At 41.4% G+C, this 22,647-nt stretch overlaps 1 protein-coding gene across 3 annotated transcripts in view; it reads right to left on the reverse strand.

The window, feature by feature from the left end:
- The window catches only part of LOC140200080 (F-BAR and double SH3 domains protein 2-like), a 245,379-nt gene that overhangs the window by 138,341 nt on the left and 84,391 nt on the right, over positions 1-22,647 (reverse strand). For all 3 annotated transcript variants that reach the window (XM_072262822.1, XM_072262820.1, XM_072262821.1), the window contains exon 4: positions 15,233-15,312. In XM_072262822.1, coding sequence (XP_072118923.1) covers positions 15,233-15,312 — 80 coding nt within the window. The remainder of the gene's footprint in view (positions 1-15,232; positions 15,313-22,647) is intronic.

Raw genomic sequence — 22,647 nt, forward strand, 5'->3', positions numbered from 1 at the left:
CAGCTTGAAACACTGACACTTTATTCCCATCTATAGATGCTGCTTGACCTGCTGAGATCCTACAGCACATTATGTGTATTGGAAACATAAACTAATTGTTTAAGTTGGGAGGCAGAAATTCGTGGGGTACCACAAGGATGGATGCAAGGGTGTTAGCCATCTATATCAATTTCAATGATGATATCAAGACAGCATCAATGTTTAGGGACTAAGTATTGCATGTCCCCGTTTGCTCATAGTACTACTCTAGGTGATGCTGTGGTTTCTGAGGAAGGTGTCAAGGACATACAACAGATCTAGGTTAGATGAACAAGAAAATGGGAGATAGAATAACATGGGTTAAAATAATTATCCATTTTGTTATAAGATGCTGGGGTAACTCAACAGGACAGGCAACATCGATGGAAATGAGTAAACTGTCAATGATTCGGGCTAAGACCCTTCTTCAGGTCTAAGAGGAAAGATGCCTCTCCCCTTTCCTTCCCAGTCTTGGCCCAAAACTTTTAATTCTTAAATTCTTAAAACTCATCAGATCAAAACTTCAATAGAAGAATGAATTAATTGTCTATGAAAATACTTTACACATTACAATTTTGAGGGTTTAAATGATGACTGTTTATTCTTTTCTATAGATGCTGCCTGACCTGCTAAGTTCCTTCCAGCATTTTGTGTGTGTCACTTTGGATTTCCAGCATCTGCAGATTTTCTCGTGTTAGAAAAGGAAAGTACGCTTAAATTGCATGAGAATGATAATCTGATGCTCAGAAGGATACATCCTGCATATAGAAATTACAGAATATGCAGGTACAGGAGGGGATTAAGATGCCTTACACAGGACCATGGGGAAACCACACCTGAAGAGTATGTACTCAAGCAAAGATGAACAAGCAATCGAAGAAGTCCAATGAAGCTTTACCAAAGACTGATTACTGGGATTGGGACTTGGACCAGCAAGAGAGATGAAGCAAAATGGGCCTATACTTGCAAGACTTGGAGGTAATGCACTGAAAAATTGCTGGGATGAGTGTTGTTTTTTTTGAGCGATAAACTATGTTTACTGGAATTTAAAAGAACGAGAGGTCTATATATATAGTACAGACACACACACCAAATAGAAAGTAGAGTGCTTCTCCTGTCCGCTGGAGTATTATCACTATAAACACCTGTCATCCAGTCAATTCAAAGTAAAAATGTTACAGCAACATTTTTGCGCTCTGTTTTTCAGACAAAGCACAGCTGAAAACCAATCATGTTTTCTTTCTGCAAGTATAAGAATTAAGATGCTAACTTTGATGGTAAATAGTTCACAAGTCAGCTCAGCTCAACACTTCCAGCCAAGAACACCAAAACACTAGAACTTTATTTTTCAAATGAAAGAGTATAGAATTCAGCACAGTAGAGCATTGGGCAGACCAATTGGCCCATAATGAGCCAATCTTGATGCCACAAGTGTTCCTCTCCTGTCTATCATCCATATTCCTCCATTCCCTTCATATATGCCTGAGAGCCTCATAAACTCCACCAAACTGCCTGCTTCTCTGGTTACCTATTCCAAACACCTAGGATGGTCTGCATAAAAAAACTTAGCCCCAGGTTGCCTTTAAACTCTCACCCCCACACCCCCATGTTCATTTTTACCAGTACAAGTGTACTACTAGTACTTGTACTAGTAATAGTATATGTCTGCAAGTCCAGGGGTCATCCTAAATTTATTTTGTATAATGCACCATTAAAAATAGCGTTTGAATAACTTGTTTCTAACTTACGCAAACACGAGAAAATCTGCAGATGCTGGAAATTCAAGCAACACACACAAAACGCTGGTGGAACGCAGCAGGCCAGGCAGCATCTATAGGAAGAAGTACAGTCGATGTTTCGGGTTGAGACCCTTCGTCAGGACTAACGGAAAAAAAGAGATAGTAAGAAAGTGGGAGGGGGAGGGGGAAACCTGAAATGATAGGAGAAGACAGGAGGGGGAGGGATGAAGCTAAGAGCTGGGAAGTTGATTGGCAAAAGGGATACAAGGCCAGAAAAGGGGGGGGTGGTATCATAGGACAGAAGGCCTTGGAAGAAAGAAAGGGGGAGCGGAGCACCAGAGGAAGATGGAGAACAGGCAAGGAGTTATTGTGAGAGGGAAAAAGAGAAAATAAATAATTAGGGATGGGGTAAGAAGGGGAGGAGGGGCATTAACGGAAGTTTGAGAAATCAATGTTCATGCCATCAGGTTGGAGGCTACCCAGACAGAATATAAGGTGTTGCTCCTCCAACCTGAGTGTGGCTTCATCTCGACAGTAGAGGAGGCCATGGATGGACATATTGGAATGGGAATGGGACATGGAATTAAAATGTGTGGCCACTGGGAGATTCTGCTTCCTCTGGTGGACAGAGTGTAGGTGTCCAGCGAAGCGGTCTCCCAATCTGCGTCGGGTTTCACCAATATATAGAAGGCCACACCAGGAGCACCGAATGCAGTATATCACCCCAGCCAACTCACAGGTGAAGTGTTGCTTCGCCTGGAAGGACTGTCTGGAGTCCTGAATGGTGGTGATGGAGGAAGTGTAAGGGCAGGTGTAGCACTTGTTCTGCTTACAAGGATAAGTGCCAGGAGGGAGATCGGTGGGAAGGGATGGGGGGATGAATGGACAAGGGTGTCGCGTAGGGAGCGATCCCTGCAGAAAGCAGAAAGTAGGGGGGAGGGAAAGATGTGCTTGGTGGTGGGATCCCCTTGGAGATGGCAGAAGTTACGAAGAATTATATGTTGGACATGGAGGCTGGTGGGGTGGTAGGTGAGGACAAGAGGAACCCTATCCCTAGTGGGATGGCATGAACATTGATTTCTCTAACTTCCGTTAATGCCCCTCCTCCCCTTCTTACCCCATCCCTATTAATTATTTTCTCTCTTTCCCTCTCACAATAACTCCTTGCCTGTTCTCCATCTTCCTCTGGTGCTCCCCTCCCCCTTTCTTTCTTCCAAGGCCTTCTGTCCCATGATAATCCCCCTTCTCCAGCCTTCTATCCCTTTTGCCAATCAACTTCCCAGCTCTTGGCTTCATCCCTCCCCCTCCTGTCTTCTCCTATCATTTCATGCCTTCCCCCTCCCCACTTTCAAATCTCTTACTATCTCTTTTTCTGTTAGTCCTGACGAAGGGTCTCGACCTGAAACGTCGACTGTACTTCTTCCTATAGATGCTGCCTGGCCTGCTGCATTCACCAGCATTTTGTGTGTGTTGCTTGTTTCTAACTTATCTTGTATTCGGTTGGTTGAAACTAGCAAATTTAATACTCAAAACATATTAAACAACATGCAATTAATGTTGCACTACATGTTCTTAACATTATGTAATGAGATATTACTGTAAGAAAACTATAATATGATTATCAAAAAGAAAGAAATGGACAACTCAGAACATTACCAACAGAATCATGGATGAGAAATACACTGCAATGATTTATTTGATATCTTCACATTTTGTACACAAATGAAATACCGAATAATTCAAGGCAACAGTACCTTTTGCCAACAACACACACAAAATGTAGCTGAAACTCAGCAGGCCAGACAGCATCCATAGGAAGAAAGTACCTTTTGCCAATAGGTTGTATGCTCACACTATATATTTTTGGCATTCAATCAACAGAAAACATAGTAGTGGAAGCAAATAGTTATTCTGCCCAACATACCCATCCCAGTCATCAAGCACCGAGCACTTAAATAAACTAACTTTATATTCCAATAATACTGTATATCAGAGGCCTTCAATGCTTTAACATTTCAAATTCTCAAGTAATTCCTGAAAATCCCTGGGGGGAGGGGTGTGTGTGTGTGTGTGTGTGTGTGTGTGTGTGTGTGTGTGTGTGTGTGTGTGTGTGTGTGTGTGTGTGTGTGTGTGAGGTGTGAGAGAGAGAGAGAGAGAGAGAGAGAGAGAGAGAGAGAGAGAGAGAGAGAGAGAGAGAGAGAGAGAGAATGAGAATGAGAATGAATATGAATACTTTCAGGGATTCTTGAAATGTATACTGAGGTTATTCTGCTCAGAGCTTCAGAGTCCTATCATTTATTGAATGTATAAACAGCAAACAATTTATAATATCTTCAAGCAATGATTGCATATTAAGTTTTATAGATGCCAAAAGAACATTTTCAAGAATGAGATACCTCAAGACCTGCCACTTCAAAAATGTTTTCATATGATGTAATCTTTTAGCCATACTGTATTTTGGCAGCCACACCCTTTATTTGGATTGGAATGAAGCACTTTGACATTCCTTCAGACAGAAATACCAGAAAAGAAAGCAATCATTCCTGAAGCAATTTGCAATCAATTGCTTGAGATAACATTTTTACCTGTCAGTCTATAAACAAATAATATTTTTAATACAACTTCAAGTGAAATGTAGTTGCGGATTTAGTCAGATGTTAACAAGCAGAGGAGGTAAAATTAATGAAGGTGAGAGAAGATGGGGATTTTAACTTGGCAGTTTAAGTTTTTTTAGTTGTGAAAAGCTAAGTTTAATTTAAAGCAGGTTCAAGGTCAGAGGTTAAGTTGAAGATGTACTGCATTTTTCATACAATTAGTCTGTTCCTCTGCTGTTTGGTAAAGCTCAGGATATGGGACATTTTTAAGATAACAATTTGTTACTGGCTGAACGCACTAGAGAAGAACATCTAACAAATGAGAGAAATTTGAATTTTTAGATATACTGATACTCATACACTTAATTTTACTACAGCATCACTGTCAACTTCAGGATTTCTATGATTGAGCAATTTAATATGGACATATGGAGATCTAGTGAATGGACACACCTCCACAGACTGCATGAATGAAATAAAAATACTTTTTGAGTATGGCAAGCAGAGGAAAAGCTTGTGGTACTGTTTGGAGTTGTGCTACACATTTTGAACTAGAGAATGGGGCAAGAAGATAACCCATGCAAAGAAAGATATATTGAATCATGATTTCATTGTGATCCAATGCATAGGCACCCAACAGCAAAACTTTTCTGCCTTCAAAGCCTAAGATGAGAGATCAAGAGTATCGATTGCAGTTGAAACCAGAACCTTCATGGTTATCTAGTGCCATGATCAGTTGTTGGGTTGAAGCCTTGGAATATCAGTGGCTGAAAATCAAACTGATGGGAGAAGCAGATTAAATCAGGTTGGTGAGAGGAGCAGTTACAAACAAAATAGGTATGAATGGAGAAGAGGATGTGAAGTGATGGGGAAAGATCTGAAGGGTTAAGAACAGAATATTAGGGGACACTGTAGCTTCAAGTAGCAAATCCCACTGCCTCAAATGCAGCCATTAGTCACACTAAAGCCAGGGTACTCAACCAATTTTTATGCCGTAGACCCCTACCATTAATCAAGGGATCTGTGGACCCTGGGTTGGGAACCCCTGTACTAATGCAACAATTATCACACTTGCCCTTAAGGCAGACTTCTGCATCAGATATATGAATGAATTTTGCAGATTGAGCAAAATTATACAGGTCAAAGCATATAAAGTGTTGTTGGATGGGATAGAAATTTATGGGTCCAGGTTTCCAAAGTCATATGGGGGAGGAGATGGAGAATGAAGGTGAATATTTCCACTGATCAGAAAGATGGTAACATGAGGTCAAGGTTACAAAAACTAATAACAAGAGAATCGAAGGAAACAAAGGAAAATTTAGAAGGCTTTCTTCACACATTGGAATACGCTGACATAAACTTGAAAGTGAGCAATATCATATCTTGTGTGGGAAGTCATCTGTAGGCATGCAGTTGATGGGTCACAACTCAATTCCTTATCTAAAAAAATTCCAGGATACTAACCATAAGACAAAGGAGTAGAATTAGATCATTCAAGCCCATTGAATCCGATCATGGCTAACTTTCCCTCTCAACACCATTTTCCTGCTTTCTCCACGTACTGTAAACTTTGACACCCTTATTAATCAAGAACCTATTGACATTCGCTTTAAATACACTGATGCCTTGGCTTCCACTAGTTGCCTGTGGCAAAGAATTCCACAAATTCACCACTCTCTGGTTAAAGAAATACCTTGTCATCTCTATTTTAAAGGGATGTCCTTCTATTCTGAGGTGGTGCCCTCTGGTCCTAGAATCTCCCCTATTGGAAATAACCTCTCCATGTCAACTTTACCTCGGCCTTTCAAATATAATAGTCATAGCCCCTACACACTCTGTTGACCAAAGCTTTTTGTGAAGCAGCAGAGCATGATCAACACGAAAACTAAATAGAAGATTCTGGTTAATTGGGCCAGTTGCTTATTTGGGACAACCATTAAAGAACAAAAACTAATCAAAGAAATAGTCAGAATTCCTACTGTTTAATTTGGGACACAATGCTGCTTAATTGGGGCAGGAGACGATTTCCAAACAGCTTCTAACTAGTGTCAGTCGTGTGCACTTGTGAGGTCGTTAGACACTACAATGTACTTAGAGTAAACAGTTTTTAAATAGCATCTGTTGTGTGTGTTCATGTCAACTGATATTTCGCGAGAAATAGTAGCAAGACAATTTGGAGCAGGAGAAATTCGGTAGATACTCGAAATCCAAAACAAACACACAAGATGCTGGAGGAACTCAGCAGGACAGGCAGCATCTATAGAAACAAATAAACAGTCAACATTTTGGGTCAAAACCCTTTTCACAACTGGAAAGGGAAAAAGAAAGACAGAATAAAAAGGTGGGCGGGGGAGGGAAGGTGACTAGCTAGAAGGTGATAGGTGAATCATAATCACAAAATACTCTGCAGATGCAGGGGTCCTGACGAAGGGTTCTGGCCCAAAACGTTGACTGATCGTTTCCACGGATGCTGCTCGACCTGCTGAGTTCCTCCAGCGTGCTGTGAGAGGTGACAGGTGAAGCCAGGTGGTTAGGAAAGGTAAATGGCTGGAGAGGAAGGAATGTGATAGGAGAGGAGAGTGGACCATTGGGAGAAAGAGAAGGAAGACAGGGAGCCAGTGGAGGTGATAGGCAGGTGAAATAAGGCAAGAGACCAGAGTGGGGAACAGAGGAAGAGGGAAGGGGGTGGGAAAACATTTTTTTAACCGAAAGGAGAAATTGATATTCTTGGCTTTAGTTTGGAGGCTACCGAGATGAAATATAAGGTGTTGCACCTCCACCCTGAAGGTGGCCTCATTGCGGCACAAGAGGAAGCCAGTGACCAACATGTCGGCATGGGAATGGAAATTGAAATGGGAATGGAAATTGGAATGGGAATTAACACATTTAGTCACTGGGAAGTTCAGCTTTTGGCAGATGGAGTGGAGATGCTTGATGAAGCAGTCTCCTGATTTATGACGTGTCTCACCAATGCAGAGGAGGCCCCATTGGGAGCGGTGGACACAACAGATGACCCCAGTAAATTCGAAGGTGAAGTGTTGCCTCACCTAGAAGGACTGCTTAGGTCCTGAATAGAGGTGAGGGAGGAGGTGAACGGTCAGGTACAGCACTTTGGCTGTTGGCAGGGATAAGTGCCCGGAGGGAGATTAGAGGGGAAGGAGAAATGGACACAAGGGAATCACGGAGGGAGCGATCCCTATAAAAGTGAAAGGATGGGGGTAAAGACATGCTTGGCAGTAGGATCTCTTTGGAGATGGTGAAAGTTGAGGAGAATGCGTTGGATGCAGAGGCTCATGGGTGGTAAGGATAAGAGGAACTCTATCACTGTTAAAGCGGTGTGAAGATAGGGTGAGCACAGATGTTCGAGAAATGGAGGAGATCTGGGTGAGGACAGCATCAATATTGGAGGAATAGAAGGAGGATCATTTTATGAAGAAGGACATCTCTGATGGAAAGGAAGGGAAAGCTGGATCCTGGGAACAAAAGGCTGCAGAAACAAAGGAAGTGAGAAAACGGAACTGCACTTTTACAGGAGACTGGGTAGGAAGAGGTATAGTCAAGATAACTGTGGGAATCCATAGATTTGTAAAAGGTGAGCATCTGGGGGACAGTGACCACTGCTCCCTGGCCTTTAACATTATCATGGAAAAGGATAGAATCAAAAGGACAGGAACATTTTTAACTGGGGAAGGGCAAATTATGAGGCTATAAGGCTAGAACTTGCGGGTGTGAATTGGGATGATGTTTTTGCAGGGAAATGTACTATGGACATGTGGTTGATGTTTAGGGATCTCTTGCAGGATGTTAGGGATAAATTTGTCCTGGAGAGGAAGATAAAGAATGGGAGGGTGAAGGAACCATGGGTGACAAGTGAGGTGGAAAATCTAGTCAGGTGGAAGAAGGCAGCATACATGAGATTTAGGAAGCAAGGATCAGATGGGTCTATTGAGGAATATAGGGTAGCAAGAAAGGAGCTTAAAAAGGGGCTGAGGAGAGCAAGAAGGGGGCATGAGAAGGTCTTGGCAAGTAGGGTAAAGGAAAACCCCAAAACAGTCTTCAATTATGTGAAGAACAAAAGGATGACAGGAGTGAAGATAGGACTGATTAGAGATAAAGGTGGGAAGATGTGCCTGGAGGCTGTGGAAGTGAACGAGGTCCTCAGTGAATACTTCTCTTCGGTATTCACCAATGAGAGGGAACTTGATGACTCTGTGAACAATATGAGTGAGGTTGATGTTCTGGAGCATGTTGATATTAAGGGAGAGGAGGTGTTGGAGTTGTTAAAGTACATTAGGATGGATAAGTCCCCGGGGCCTGACGAAATATTCCCCAGACTACTCCACAAGGTGAGGGAAGAGATTGCTGAGCCTCTGGCTAGGATCTTTATGTCCTTGTTGTCCATTGGAATGGTACTGGAGGATTGGAAGGAGGCGAATGTTGTCCCCTTGTTCAAAAAAGGTAGTAGGGATAGTCCGGGTAATTTTAGACCAGTGTGCCTTACGTCTGTGGTGGGAAAGCTGCTGGAAAAGATTCTTAGAGATGGGATCTATGGGCATTTAGAGAATCATAGTCTAATCAGGGACAGTCAGCATGACTTTGTGAAGGGCAGATCATGTCTATCAAGTCTGATAGAGTTCTTTGAGGAGGTGATCAGGCATATAGATGAGGGTAGTGCAGTGGATGTGATCTACATGGATTTTAGTAAGGCATTTGACAAGGTTCCACACGACAAGCTTATTCAGAAAGTCAAAAGGCATGGGATCCAGGCAAGTTTGGCCAGGTGGATTCAGAATTGGCTTGCCTGCAGAAGGCAGAGGGTCGTGGTGGAGGGAGTACATTCGGATTGGAGGGTTCTGACTAGTGATGTCCCATGAGGATCGGTTCTGGGACCCCTACTTTTCATGATTTTTATTAACGACCTGGATGTGAGGATAGAAGGGTGGGTTGGCAAGTTTTCAGATGACACAAAGGTTGGTGGTGTTGTGGATAGTGTAGAGGATTGTCGAAGATTGCAAAGAGACATTGATAGGATGCAGAAGTGGGCTGAGAAGTGGCAGGTGGAGTTCAACCCGGAGAAATGTGAGGTGGTACACTTTGGAAGGACAAACTCCAAGGCAGAGTACAAAGTAAGTGGCAGGATACTTGGTACTGTGGAGGAGAAGAGGGATCTGGAGATACATGCCCACAGATCCCTGAAAGTTGCCGCACAGGTAGATAGGGTAGTTAAGAAAGCTTATGAGGTGTTAGCTTTCATAAGTCGAGGGATAGAGTTTAAGAGTCGCGAGGTAATGATGCAGCTCTATAAAACTCTGGTTAGGTCACACTTGGAGTATTGTGTCCAGTTTTGGTTGCCTCACTATAGGAAGGATGTGGAAGCATTGGAAAGGGTACAGAGGAGATTTACCAGGATGCTGCCTGGTTTAGAGAGTATGGATTACGATCAGAGATTAAGGGAGCTAGGGCTTTATTCTTTGGAGAGAAGGAGGATAAGAGGAGACATGATAGAGGTATACAAGATATTAAGAGGAATAGATAGAGTGGATAGCCAGCATCTCTTCCCCAGGGCACCACTGCTTAATACAAGAGGACATGGCTTTAAGGTAAGGGGTGGGAAGTTCAAGGGGGATATTAGAGAAAAGTTTTTTACTTAGAGAGTGGATGGTGCGTGGAATGCACTGCCTGAGTCTGTGGTGGCAGCAGATACATTAGTGAAACTTAATAGACTACTAGCCAGGTATATGGAGGAATTTAAGGTGGGGGGGTTATATGGAAGGTAGGGTTTAAGAGTCGGCACAACATTGTGGGCTGAAGGGCCTGTACTGTGCTGTACTATTCTACGTTCTTTGTATCAGCTGGCAGTTTGTCTCCAGAGATGGAGACCGAGAGATCAAGAATGTAGAGAAGTCTCAGAAATGGACCAAGTGAATTTAAAGACAGAGTGGAAGCTGAAGGCAGAGTTGATGAAATTGATGAGCTCAGCACTGGTGTATGAAGCAGCACCAATAAGGCATTTATAACATTAAGGAAGAGCTAGCAAGTATTACTGGGGAAGGCTTGGAACATGGACTTTTCTGCATACCCAATAAAAAGGCAGGCTTTGCTGGGGCCAATGCAGATGTCCATAGCTATCCCCAAGTCTGGACTAGTGGGAGGAGCCAAAGAAGGTATTGTTGAGGGTGAGGGTCAGTTCTACCTGACAGAAGAGAGTGGTGATAGAGGAGAACAGGTTAATTCTTTGATTGAGAAAGAAGTGGAGAGCTTTAAGGCCTTCTTGACAGGGAATAGAAGTATAGAGGGACTGGACATCCATGGTGAAAATGTGGTGTCATGGGCAGGGAATGGAAAGGTAGCAAAGAGATGTTGGGTAGGAGGTAGAAGTGAGCAGTGCGGGGTAAAGGAACTATGAGTTTGGTAGCAATGGATGGGAGTTTTCCAGGAGTTGATGAGATCAGTGATGGTGTCGGAGCCAGCTTTCTGATGGTCCACAGTAGGGTCCTCTTCAAGGGGTAGTTATGTGGTGGTGTCAGAGTTGAACGTTTGAGGTTAGTCTGCCACACTACAACAGCACCTCCTTTGTCTGTGGGTTTGATCGTAAGGTTGGGATTGGTGCAGTGTGGCGGGCAGTGCGTTCAGAGGGGGTAAGCTTCAAAGAGGAGAGAGGATTGCTGAAGTTGAATTGGTTAATGTCTCATTGGCAATTCAACATGAGAAGATCCAGAGCAGGCAAAGAACCAGAGTGGGGTGTCCAAGATGTGGAGGAGGGTTGGAGACAGGAAATGGGGTCATTAGTGAAGTGTGTGGAATGCTGGCCAAAGAAGTGGGCCCAAGATGGAGTCAATGGAAGAAGAGTTCAACGTCATGGCGGGAGCAGAACTCACTGAGGTACAGGCGAATGGGGGCAAAAGGGGATAAAGGTAAGGCCCTTGCTGAGGACAGAACAGTCTGCCTCAGAGAGGGGAAAGTCAAAGGGGACGGTGAAAACACGGCAAGAATTAGAGCTGAGATCAGAGGGAAGAAGAGAGTTGGTGGTTGTTCGTCCTGTTGGGTGTAGTTTTTCATTGATTCTATTGTGTTTCTTGTACTTACTGTGAGTGCCCACAAGAAAAGGAATCTCAGGTTGTACATGGTGACATAAATGTAGTTTGATAATAAACTTACATTGAACTTTTTAAACTATTTCCATGAAACCAGCTAATTGGGGCAGCCGTTCAATACGGTCAAAATGTACTGGTCCCGGTGTATCTCTATTAACCAGAATCCACTGTACCTTAACAGCATTCATGATCTCCATGTCTTAAAACAGTCATAGGCAGGAGAGGACAGAAATAACCAAACACGATAAATGTATAACTCTACACTCATTTGGAGAATTAGTTATGCAACTCGACAAGGAAAATGACTATAAGACATAGGAGCAGAATTAGGCCACTCAGCTCACTTAGTCTGCTCTGCCATTCCATCACAGCTGACATATTATCCCTTTCAACTCTATTCTCCTGCCTTCTCCCAGTAATTTTGATGTCATGACTAACCAAGAATCTATCAACCTTCACTTTAAATATACTTAATGTCTTGGCCTTCACAGCCATCTGTGGCAATGAATTCCACAGCTTCACCACTCTCTAGCTAAATAAATTCCTTCTCATCTGTTTTAAATGGATGTTCCACTATGCTGAGGCTGTGACCCCTGGTCCTAGATTCACCCACTATAGGTAACATACTCTCCACATCCACCCTATCTAGGCTAGTGGTCACCAACCTTTTTAAGCCCAAGATCCCCTACCTCAGCCGCAGTGAAAGGCAAGGTCGACCTACTAAATCGTTCAGAGAAAAAAACAGTTCAGATTATACTTCCAACTTGAGGCCTTTTATTTTATTTGTATTTGAATTACATAAAATGCTTTTGTCAAACTTTCAAATTAATTCAACCAAGAAAACACCGCAACTAGCATATCAAACAGGCCATAGCTGTCTTTCTCTACGAGTATTAAAATACTTCATACCCTTAATTCTAAGTCTCATTATTTAATTTTATTTCAACATGAAAAATAAATGAATAAAAATTGACTCTTGTACTCAGTGTGATGACTGGGGCTAAATACTTTCTGCTAGTTCCCTGAAATTTGGCTCATAACTACAGACAGCCAGTCTGAGACAGTTTGTCAGTAAGACAGCTCCTGTCCTTACATTTAATAATTTTCATCTGTGAAAATGCAACTCCACACAGATGTTGACCCGAAGTAGGCTCTGACTTTTAGTGCACATGTGGTGAGATGAGGAAACTTCTCCCTGCTGACAAGCCCCCAAAAGTCACCGTCCCTTGATCTTGCTTTAAGCTTGATGTCATTTTGCAAATCAATTATTTCCATTTCAATACCACTTGGCACACCAAATACTTGTTGGAATTTGGCTGCTATCTGTTCTATATCGAACGGGAGAAATGGGTTTGAAATAAATGCAGCAATATCTTTCATGACGTTTAATTTCCCAAAATGCCGATCGAACTCTATTACCAGTTTGTCCAGGTAAGCACAGTACTGCTCAAGGCGAAAAGCATTTTTTCGCTTGATGGCCTGTAACATTTTCTCCAAGTTGGGAAAGTGTGTCAGCCTCCCATTCTTTAAATTTGAAATCCAAATACCGAGCTTGGCCTTAAACGCATTTACTGCGCTTATCATGCGGGGCAGGTGTTGGTCTTTTCCCATGAGCTCGTTGTTAAGCACTTAATTTAGCCATTAGGTCTGTCAGAAACCCTAAATCCAGTAGTCATGCATCATCTGACAGTTCCTAGTGCTCCTAGTTTCTTGTCCACGGAAAAATCTTTACCTCAGGCAGTAAGTCAACAAATTGTTGCAGCACTTTGCCACTAAACATCAGCCTGAAGAATTATGTCTCTGTAAGTGGCATCAAGCTCATCCAATAATGCCTTGAATAAGCGTCGCTGAAGCACTTTTGCTCGCATCAAGTTTATCAGTTTGACCACCAGTGTCATTACATGAACAAAGTCCACGACCTTCCTAGCCAAGGCCTGCTGATGAATCAATCACAGAGTGATAATCCAAGAAGTCGGGAAAATCAGGGTCATTACGGCACAGTGCTATAAAGCCAACGCGTACACCGCGCATTGCTGGGGCCCCATCAGTAGTAATTGCCACCAGTTTATGAATGGGAATGTCATGTTCATGGACATATTTTTTAAACTCATTGTAAATATCCTCACCTCTCGTTCTCTCCTTTAAGTGAAAAACAGCGAGAAAGTCCTCCTTTGTTGTAAAATCCTGGAAAGCCATTCTGCCAAATACAACAAGCTGAGCTGTTTGCATTACATCCAGGGATTCATCGAACTGTAGTGAAAAATATTCACAGAGTGACAAGTCCTTTAACACTTGTCGATCTATGCCCTCTGACAGTGACTCTAACCTCCTTGTCACTGTTGCAGGGCCAAGAGGTATATTACGTATTGTGGTTTTGATGTTGTTTTTTGTTTTTAAAGTCATTAAAACAGTCTCTGCCAGAATGGCCATTGCTTCCTTGAATAAATCGCCATCTGTAAAACGCTTCATGTGTTTAGCCAAAACGTGACTTACACAAAATGATGCTTCAATAGCAGCCTTATTTTGAGCAGCATGCTTTGTGAAAAACGGTTGCTGGGCCTTCAACCCCGAACGGAAGTAAAACCCTGCAACCCCAGAAACAACCTCTCTTTACAAACAGCTTTCTGTAGTGGGAGTATTGCTATATTACCATTATTCTAATTAGTATTACTTATTTTTATAATGCTCACATTACAACAGTATTTGTGTACTTCTTTTTCGTTTTTTTCGGGATCTACTGGGAAAGACTCAAAGATCAACCAGTCGATCGCGATTGACTGATTGGCAACCACTAATCTAGGTCTTGCAATATTCAATAGGGTTTAATGAGATCTCCCTGCATTCCTCTAATCTCCAGCAAGTTCAGGCCAGAGCCATCAAACATTCATCATGTCTTAACCCTTTCATTCCTGGAATCATTCTCATGAACCTCCTCTGGATCCTCCCCAATGTCAACAAATCTTTTCTTAGATTGGGGCTGACAATTGCTCATAATAGTCCATGTGCAGTCTGACAAATACATTATAAAGCCTCAGCATTACAGCCTTGCTCTTATATTCTAGTCTTCTCGAAATGAAGGTTAACATTGCATTTGCCTTCCTTACCACCAACTCAAACTGCAAGTTAGCCTTTAAGGAATGTTGCACAAGGACTCCCAAGTCCCTTTGCACATCTGAGTTTTTAATTTTATTCATGTTTAGAAAATATTCCATGCCTTTATTTCTTTTACAAAAGCATGAGCATACACTTTGATACATAATATTCCATCTGCTGCTTCTTTGCCCATTCTCCTAACATGTCCAAGTCTTCAACACTACCTGCTTCTCCACTTATCTTTGTATCTTTTCCTTGTATCATAGCAAATCAAATTAAATTTAACCAATATTGCATAGTACAAACATTGAATTTCATTTAAATCAAATGTATGAAGAGTACATGTGCTAAATAGAAATGCAAACTCTCCAGTAATAAATTTCAGTTAAAATGATCAGAGAATTAAGATGCAGAGAATTATTTCTACATTTCAGATTTTGACAAAAACAGTTAAAGAATGCACACACCTATAAAAAGCCATGTAATATATGCCAAACAAAAACAAGAGATAATTTGCAGATGCTGAAATCCAAGCCACACACACAAAATGCTGGAGGCAGCATCTATGGAAAAGAGTAAACAGTCGATGTTTCAGGCCAAGACCCTTCAGCAGGACTGGAGGAAAAAAAGATGAGGAGTACAGTTAAAAATATATATGCCACTTGGACTAAATGAGCATTTTAATAACTTTTACCTGTTGTGTTCACTTCTTTCATCAATCTTTAATCCAATCCAATCCTTCTTGAGGTACTGGGTGGTCAGTTTCTGCAGAGCCTAAAAATCATAAATAATAATTTGCGTTTGAACTATGTTTATAGACTGTAAAAATATTGCTCTTATATACAGCATAGTTTATCAAAAACTACAGTACCAAACAATAAATGAAATGTTTAAAGCACATTTAAGCTAGTAAACATTTTAACTCTATAGCAGAGTACTACTAACCTGTATGTATTACATTTAGTCATATTGTGTCTTCCTGTCCTTACTTCATTGCACTCCAAATGAAATAATTTGCAGAATCAACATGTATTTGTGCATTTTTATGAACTAAAATGAAAAGAAATGAAACGTGCAACAAAATATCCATATACTTAACGTTTAAGGTTTATACTAGTGTGATTAAACAGAAGTAGTACTGTTCAAAACTACAAATTTCAACAGAAGAAAATGTAAAAATTCAATCAATGCACATAAGACATCATAGAATATAAATAATGTACACAGAATGAATGTAAAATGTACAGTATGTATGCTTCAAAAGGGCAGCAATTATACTGGTGTCTGAAAAAAAGCAGAGTGAGCTGCCTCAAAGACTCTCACCCAGTAGCATTCACATCTATTGCAATGAAGTATTTGAGAGGTTGGTGACGGCTAGAATTAACTTATGCCTAAGCAAGGACTGGACCCACTGCAATTCATCTACCACCAGAGCAGGTCTACAGCAGATGTCATTCCACTGGCTCTCCACTCAGTTTGCAGTACGTAGACAAGATATACATCAGACTGCTGTTCATCAATTAAAGTTCAGCATGCAACACCATTATCTCCTCACTACTAATCAAAACCTGGGTGTTTGTACCTCTCTGTAACTGAATTCTCACCTTCCTAGCCACACTAGTCAGTGTGGATCAATAGTAACAACTCTTCCTTGCTGACAGTTAACACAGGTGCACTTTAAGTTAGCAAACTGCTCACTCCGTCTACACTCATGACTGTGGCTAGGCACAGCTCAAATGCCATCCATAAATTTGCAGATGACACCACTGTTGTTGGTAGAATCTCAGATGGCAAGGTGGCAGAAAGGAGTGAGATGAATTGGCTGGTTGAGTGGTGCCACAATGATGACCTTGCACTCAACATCAGCAAAACTGATAGTGGCCTTCGGGAAGGGGAAATCAGTACAACATACTGTCCTCATTGAGTCAGCAGTGGATAGAATGAACAGCTCTGTCCGCCAGAAGCAGGATCCCCCACTTTTAATTCTAGTTCCCATTCCAATATGTCTATCCATGGCCTCCTCCACTGTCGAGATGAGGCCACACTCAGGGACAACACCTTATATTCCATCTGGCTAGCCTCCAACCTGACAGCATTAACATCGATTTCTTGAACTTCCGGTAATGCCCCCCCCCACCCCCCCAACCTTTCACCATTCCCCATCCCCTTTTTCCTCTCTCACCTTATCTCATTGCCTACCCATTGCTTCCCTTTGGTGATCCTCCCCCTTTTCTTTCTTCCATGACCTTCTGTCCTCTCCTGTCAGACTCCCTCTTCTCCAGCCCTGTGTCTTTTTCACCAATCAGCTTTCTAGCTCTTCACTTCATCCCTCCCTCACCAAGTTTCACTCATCAGCTTGTGTTTCTCCCTCCCTCCCTTCCCCCCCATCTTTTAACTCCACCCTTCATTTTTTCTTCTCCAGTCCTGCTGAAGGGTCTCAGCCCGAAAGGTCGGCTGTACTCTTTTCCATAGATGCTGCCTGGCCTGCTGAGTTCCTCCAGCATTTTGAGTGTGTTGCTTGAACTTCCAGCATCTGCAGATTTTCTCTTGTTTAAGAATGAATGGCTTCCAGTTCCTGTATATCAGCATCTTGGAGGATCAATCCTGAGCCCAACACATTGATGCAACTGCAAAGGCAGCACACCAGCAGCTCTACTTCATTAGGAGCTTGAGGAGATTTGGTATGTCACCTAAGGCTCTTGCAAATTTCTACGGATGTACAGAAGACAGCATTCTGACTGGTTACACCATTGACTAGCATGGAGGTTCCAATGCACAGGATCACAAGAGTCTGTACAGGATTGTAGATTTAGCCAGTTCCATCACAGGCACAACCCTCTGCACTACCAAGAGCTCAGGTAGTGGCATCTATCACCACCCAGGGCATGTTCTCTTCTCATTACTCTCATCGGGGAGCAGAGACAGGATGGTGAGGAATGACTCGTACTCAATGATCAGGGAACAGCTTCTTCCCCCATATTCAGATTTCTGAATATTTCATCAACACTAATTTCCTATTCATCTTTTGCATTATTTCAATATATGGTGCATTTCACTGTATGTTTCGATGTACATACAACAAAGGTAACATTTATTTTTGTAACAGTAATTTTTATGTCGTGCACTGTACTGCTGCCACAAAACACAAGATTTCACAACATCCATCTGTGATAATAAACCTGATTCTGACAAGAGATCACATCTTCGGAATGAAAAGGCTAGGAATAAAATGGATTATGAAAACAATGCAAAAAAGAGGGGACAATGCAAACTAAGTAGACGATAAAACCTTACATTCAGGCAGTTTTTCCAGCATAATTGATTCGATTGAACTATCTGTACTTGCCAGTTTTCATATACAGTCTCTGACCAATTAATAGTGGCCAGATGTCTTGCTTGAATTTGACTCATTGAGATTGAGCCCTTAACTAAATTTAATATAGAATGTGCACACAAAAAACCTTAATACTCAGCAACACACACAAAATGCTGGTGGAACGCAGCAGGCCAGGCAGCATCTATAGGAAGAAGTACAGTCAACGTTTCAGGTCGAGACCCGAAATGATAGGAGAAGACAGGAGGGGGAGGGATGAAGCCAAGAGCTGGGAAGTCGATTGGCAAAAGAGAGCAGATGCAGCGGATACTCAGCAAAACACCTTCTTGCTATAAACATAAAAAGAAATTACTATAAGGAAGCAATATACATATATACCTCCAAGTCAAAGATAGTTTTTTTAAAAAATGCTAAAAATAACAATGTTACAACTTCAAAATATAATAATGCACCATGCAATAAAGGAAAAAATTATAGAATATAAATGCCCCACAATATTTACAAAATTACAAATGCGCTTTGCCAAACCGGCAAGGCAGCAGGGATGGCCCAGAACTTTTCATCAAATTCAGCGCTAAGTAAATTATTTTGATATATGAGACTATTTTGAATATAAAAAGCCAAATAGAAATTTACTCAATGTGCACAAAGTAATGCACCATACTAACGCTAATGCAGGCACTCAAGAAGCAGCTACAGCTGATCTATGTTTGGACTACTGAAATAATAGCATTAATGCAATAAGGGAATCAATTTTTGATCCAGCCTCTTGTTAAGTATCGACTTTATATTTCTGCTTTCTTCCAGCGACCATAGCCTATTCAACTGTAACTCCTACAGTGTGGTAATAAGTAAGCAGTATTCCAGCCCTAGTCTAATCAATATGTTATAAAAGTGTACCACAACTTCCTTGCTCTTGCATTCTATGCCCAGCCTTATCCTGTATGCCTGTTTCACAATCTTATCCACGTGCTGGTACCTACAGGGATCTTCAGACTTGTGCACCAAGGTTCCGCTATATCCTCAGTGCACCTTAGGGCCCCACCATTCATTGTCTATGTTCTAACCTTCTGGGTCCTCCCAAAATGCATCATTGCATGCCTATCAAGATCAAATTCCATGTTATTGTTCTGTTCATCTCAGTAACTTAGAATCAGAATCAATATCAGGTTTACTATCACTGACATACAATATGTCGTGAAATTAGGTTTTTTTGTGGATGCAGTACTGCAGTACTAGATAAAAAAAATACTATAATTTACAAGAAACAAATACAGTGCCTTGTAAAAGTGTTCAGCCCTCAACCCTTTGTTCACATAAATGAGTATTACAACTAGGGATTTTGATCAACTTAACTGAGAATTTTTATTTGTGAATCACATGTTTTTATTTTTTTTACACAGTAGAGCTTAAAACAGGAAAAATTGTAAGCATGAATTAAAATTTCAAAAACTGAAATGTCAGCAGTTCAAAAGTATTCATCCCTCTTTCCTCAGTACTTAGTTGAACCACCTTTCGCAGCTATTACAGCCAGTAGTCTTCTTGGATAAGTCTCTGTTAGCTTTGCGCAACGTGATGGAGCAAGTCTTGCCCATTCCTTCTTGCAAAATTGCTCAAGTTGTTCAAGTTAGTTGGGGAGCAGTGGTGTACAGTAATCTTGAGATCTTGTCAGAGATGTTCGATTAAATTGAGGTCAGGACTCTGATTGGGCCACTCAAGGACATCAATTTCCTTCATTTGAAGCCACTCCATGTTTGCTCTGGCAGTGTGTTTAGGATTATTGCCCTGCTGAAAGATGAATTTCCTCCCCAGTTTAAGCTTTCGGGCAGAGGCTAGCAGGTTTTTATCTAAAATCTCTGCATTTAACAGCATTCATCTTCCCATTAATCCTGACCAGATTTATAGTCCCTACTGCTGAAAAACATCCCCATAGTATGATACTACCTCCATCATACTTTATAGTAGGGATGGTGTTACCTGATTGATACGCAGTATTAGATTTATGTCACATGTACCACTTAGTTTGAGGCCAAAAAGTTCCACTTTAGAATCATCTGACCACAAGACATTCTTCCACAGCTTAACAGCATTTTCTAAGTGACACTTTGCAAAGTCTTTACAGACATGGATGTTTTTATTTTTAGCCAGAGTTTCTTCCTTGCCTCTTGTCCATAATTTTTTTTTCTGCAAGGCCTTAGAGATTGTGGAGACATGAACTTCATCTCCAGTTGCAGCCACTGACTTCAGCTCATGCAGAGTGACCGTTTGTGTCATAGCGCCCTTCTTAAAAATGCCATTCTTCTCTGGCAACAGTGTTTACAGGTGCAGGCTGACCTAGGCAGTCCAGCTGTGATTTTATAAATGTTTCCACTTTTTCATGATGGACTGCACTGAGCTCTGAGGGAAGTTCAGTACCTTTAGGATGGTCTTGTACCCTTCCCCAGATTTATGTTTCCCTATTATCATTTCCCTGACTTGTCTTCAATGTTCTTTTGTCTCCATTTTGGTTTAGTCTGTTGAAAATCTACCATACTATTGGGCCCTATGGAGGGGGTATTTATTTTTATGAACTCATTGAAAACAGGTGATCCTCCAATTTTCTACATCATCAAATTGGCTGAGTTGGTGAGGTAATACACATTTTGCACTTGAGAAAAGTTAATAGAAACATAGAAAATAGGTGCAGGAGTAGGCCATTCAGCCCTTCGAGCCTACACCGCCATTCAGTATGATCATGGCTGATCATCCAACTCAGAACCCTGTACCTGCCTTCTCTCCATATCTCCTGATCCCTTTAGCCACAAGGGCCTTATCTAACTCCCTCTTAAACATAGCCAATGAACTGTCCTCAACTGTTTCCTGTGGCAGAGAATTCCACAGATTCACCACTCTCTGTGTGAAGAACTTTTTCCTCATCTCGGTCCTAAAAGGTTTCCCCTTTATCCTTAAACTGTGACCCCTCGTTCTGGACTTCCCCAACATGGGAAACAATCTTCCTGCATCTAGCTTGTCCAATCCCTTTAGAATTTTATACGTTTCAATAAGATCCCCCCTTAATCTTCTGAATTCCAGTGAATATAAGCCTAGTCGATTCAGTCTTTCTTCATATGAAAGTCCTGCCATCTCAGGAATCAATCTGGTGAACCTTCTTTGTACTCCCTCTATGGCAAGAATGTTTTTCCTCAGATTAGGGGACCAAAACTGCACACAATACTCCAGGTGTGGTCCCACCAAGGCCTTGTACAACCTCCCTGCTCCTGTACTCGAATCCTCTTGCTATGAATGCCAGCATACCATTCGCCTTTTTCACCGCCTGCTGTACCTGCATGCTCACTTTCAATGCCTGGTGTACAATGACACCCAGGTTTCGTTGCACCTCCCTTTTTCCTAATCAGCCACCATTCTGATAATTATCTGTTTTCCTGTTTTTGCCACTAAAGTGGATAACCTCACATTTATCCACATTAAATTGCATCTGCCATGAATTTGCCCGCTCACCTAACCTATCCAAGTCACCCTGCATCCTCTTAGCATCCTCCTCACAGCTAACACTGCTGCCCAGCTTCGTGTCATCCGCAAACTTGGAGATGCTGCATTTAATTCCCTCGTCTAAGTCATTATTATATACTGTAAACAACTGGGGTCCCAGCACTGATCCCTTGCGGTACCTCACTAGTCACTACTTGCCATTCTGAAAAGGTCCCGTTTATTCCCACTCTTTGCTTCCTGTCTGCCAACCAATTCTCTACCCACACCAATACCATACCCCCAATACCGTGTGCTTTAAGTTTGCACACTAATCTTCTGTGTGGGACCTTGTCAAAAGCCTTTTGAAAATCTAAGTATACCATATCCACTCTACTAGTTACATCCTCAAAAAATTCTACAAAATTCGTCAGACATGATTTGATTTGATTAACAAAGGGGATGAATACTTCTTCAGCCTCACAATTTTGGTTTTTAATTCTTGGTAAATTATCGACAGGTTTTGGGAATCTTTCTTTTGATTTGAGATGATGCATAATGTTTTGTAGATTAGCTCAAAAATTCTACTTCAATATATATTAAATTCAGAAAATGATTAAGGGTTGGATACTTTTTCAAGGCACTATAAAATTATATATAAAAACACACACTGCTCAGTATCAATAATGCCATCAATTTTGCAATCAACTACACAGATTACATTCGCATCCATATTAATAATGCACATAACATACAGCAAGAATCCCAACACTAATCCCTGTGGTACACGAATGGTCACAAATTACCAATCACAAAAACAACACTCCACCACCAACTTTTCCCCCTCACTACCAAGTCAATTTTGAATCCAATTTGCCAACTTCCTCTGGATCCCAAAAGGATCTTCTCAAAAGGCTTTACTGATAATATCACTCATGCTGTCCTCATTAATTCACATTGTTACCACTACAAAAAAAAATCAATTGAACTATACTGGATCTCTCCTCAAAAGTCATGCTGAATGTCTTTGAATAATCTCCGCCTGTCCATTTGTAGACAAATCCCATCTCTTGGAACTTTTTCAATTATGTCCATATCACCAAGACAAGAGATGAAAATGCCAGAAATATTCAGGTAGCATCTGTGGAAACAAAGTTAACAATCAGGTCCAACAAATTTCCCTACCACTGAAGTAAGAATTAAAGGCTTGTTATTATCTAGCTTATCATGATTGCACTTTTTTGAATAAAGGTATAACATTTGTTGTCCTCCAGTTATCTTGCTCCTTGCCTATAACAAGCAAAGATTTA

The sequence above is a fragment of the Mobula birostris genome, chromosome 7 (genome assembly GCF_030028105.1).
Source record: "Mobula birostris isolate sMobBir1 chromosome 7, sMobBir1.hap1, whole genome shotgun sequence".
NCBI classification, from domain to species: domain Eukaryota; kingdom Metazoa; phylum Chordata; class Chondrichthyes; order Myliobatiformes; family Myliobatidae; genus Mobula; species Mobula birostris.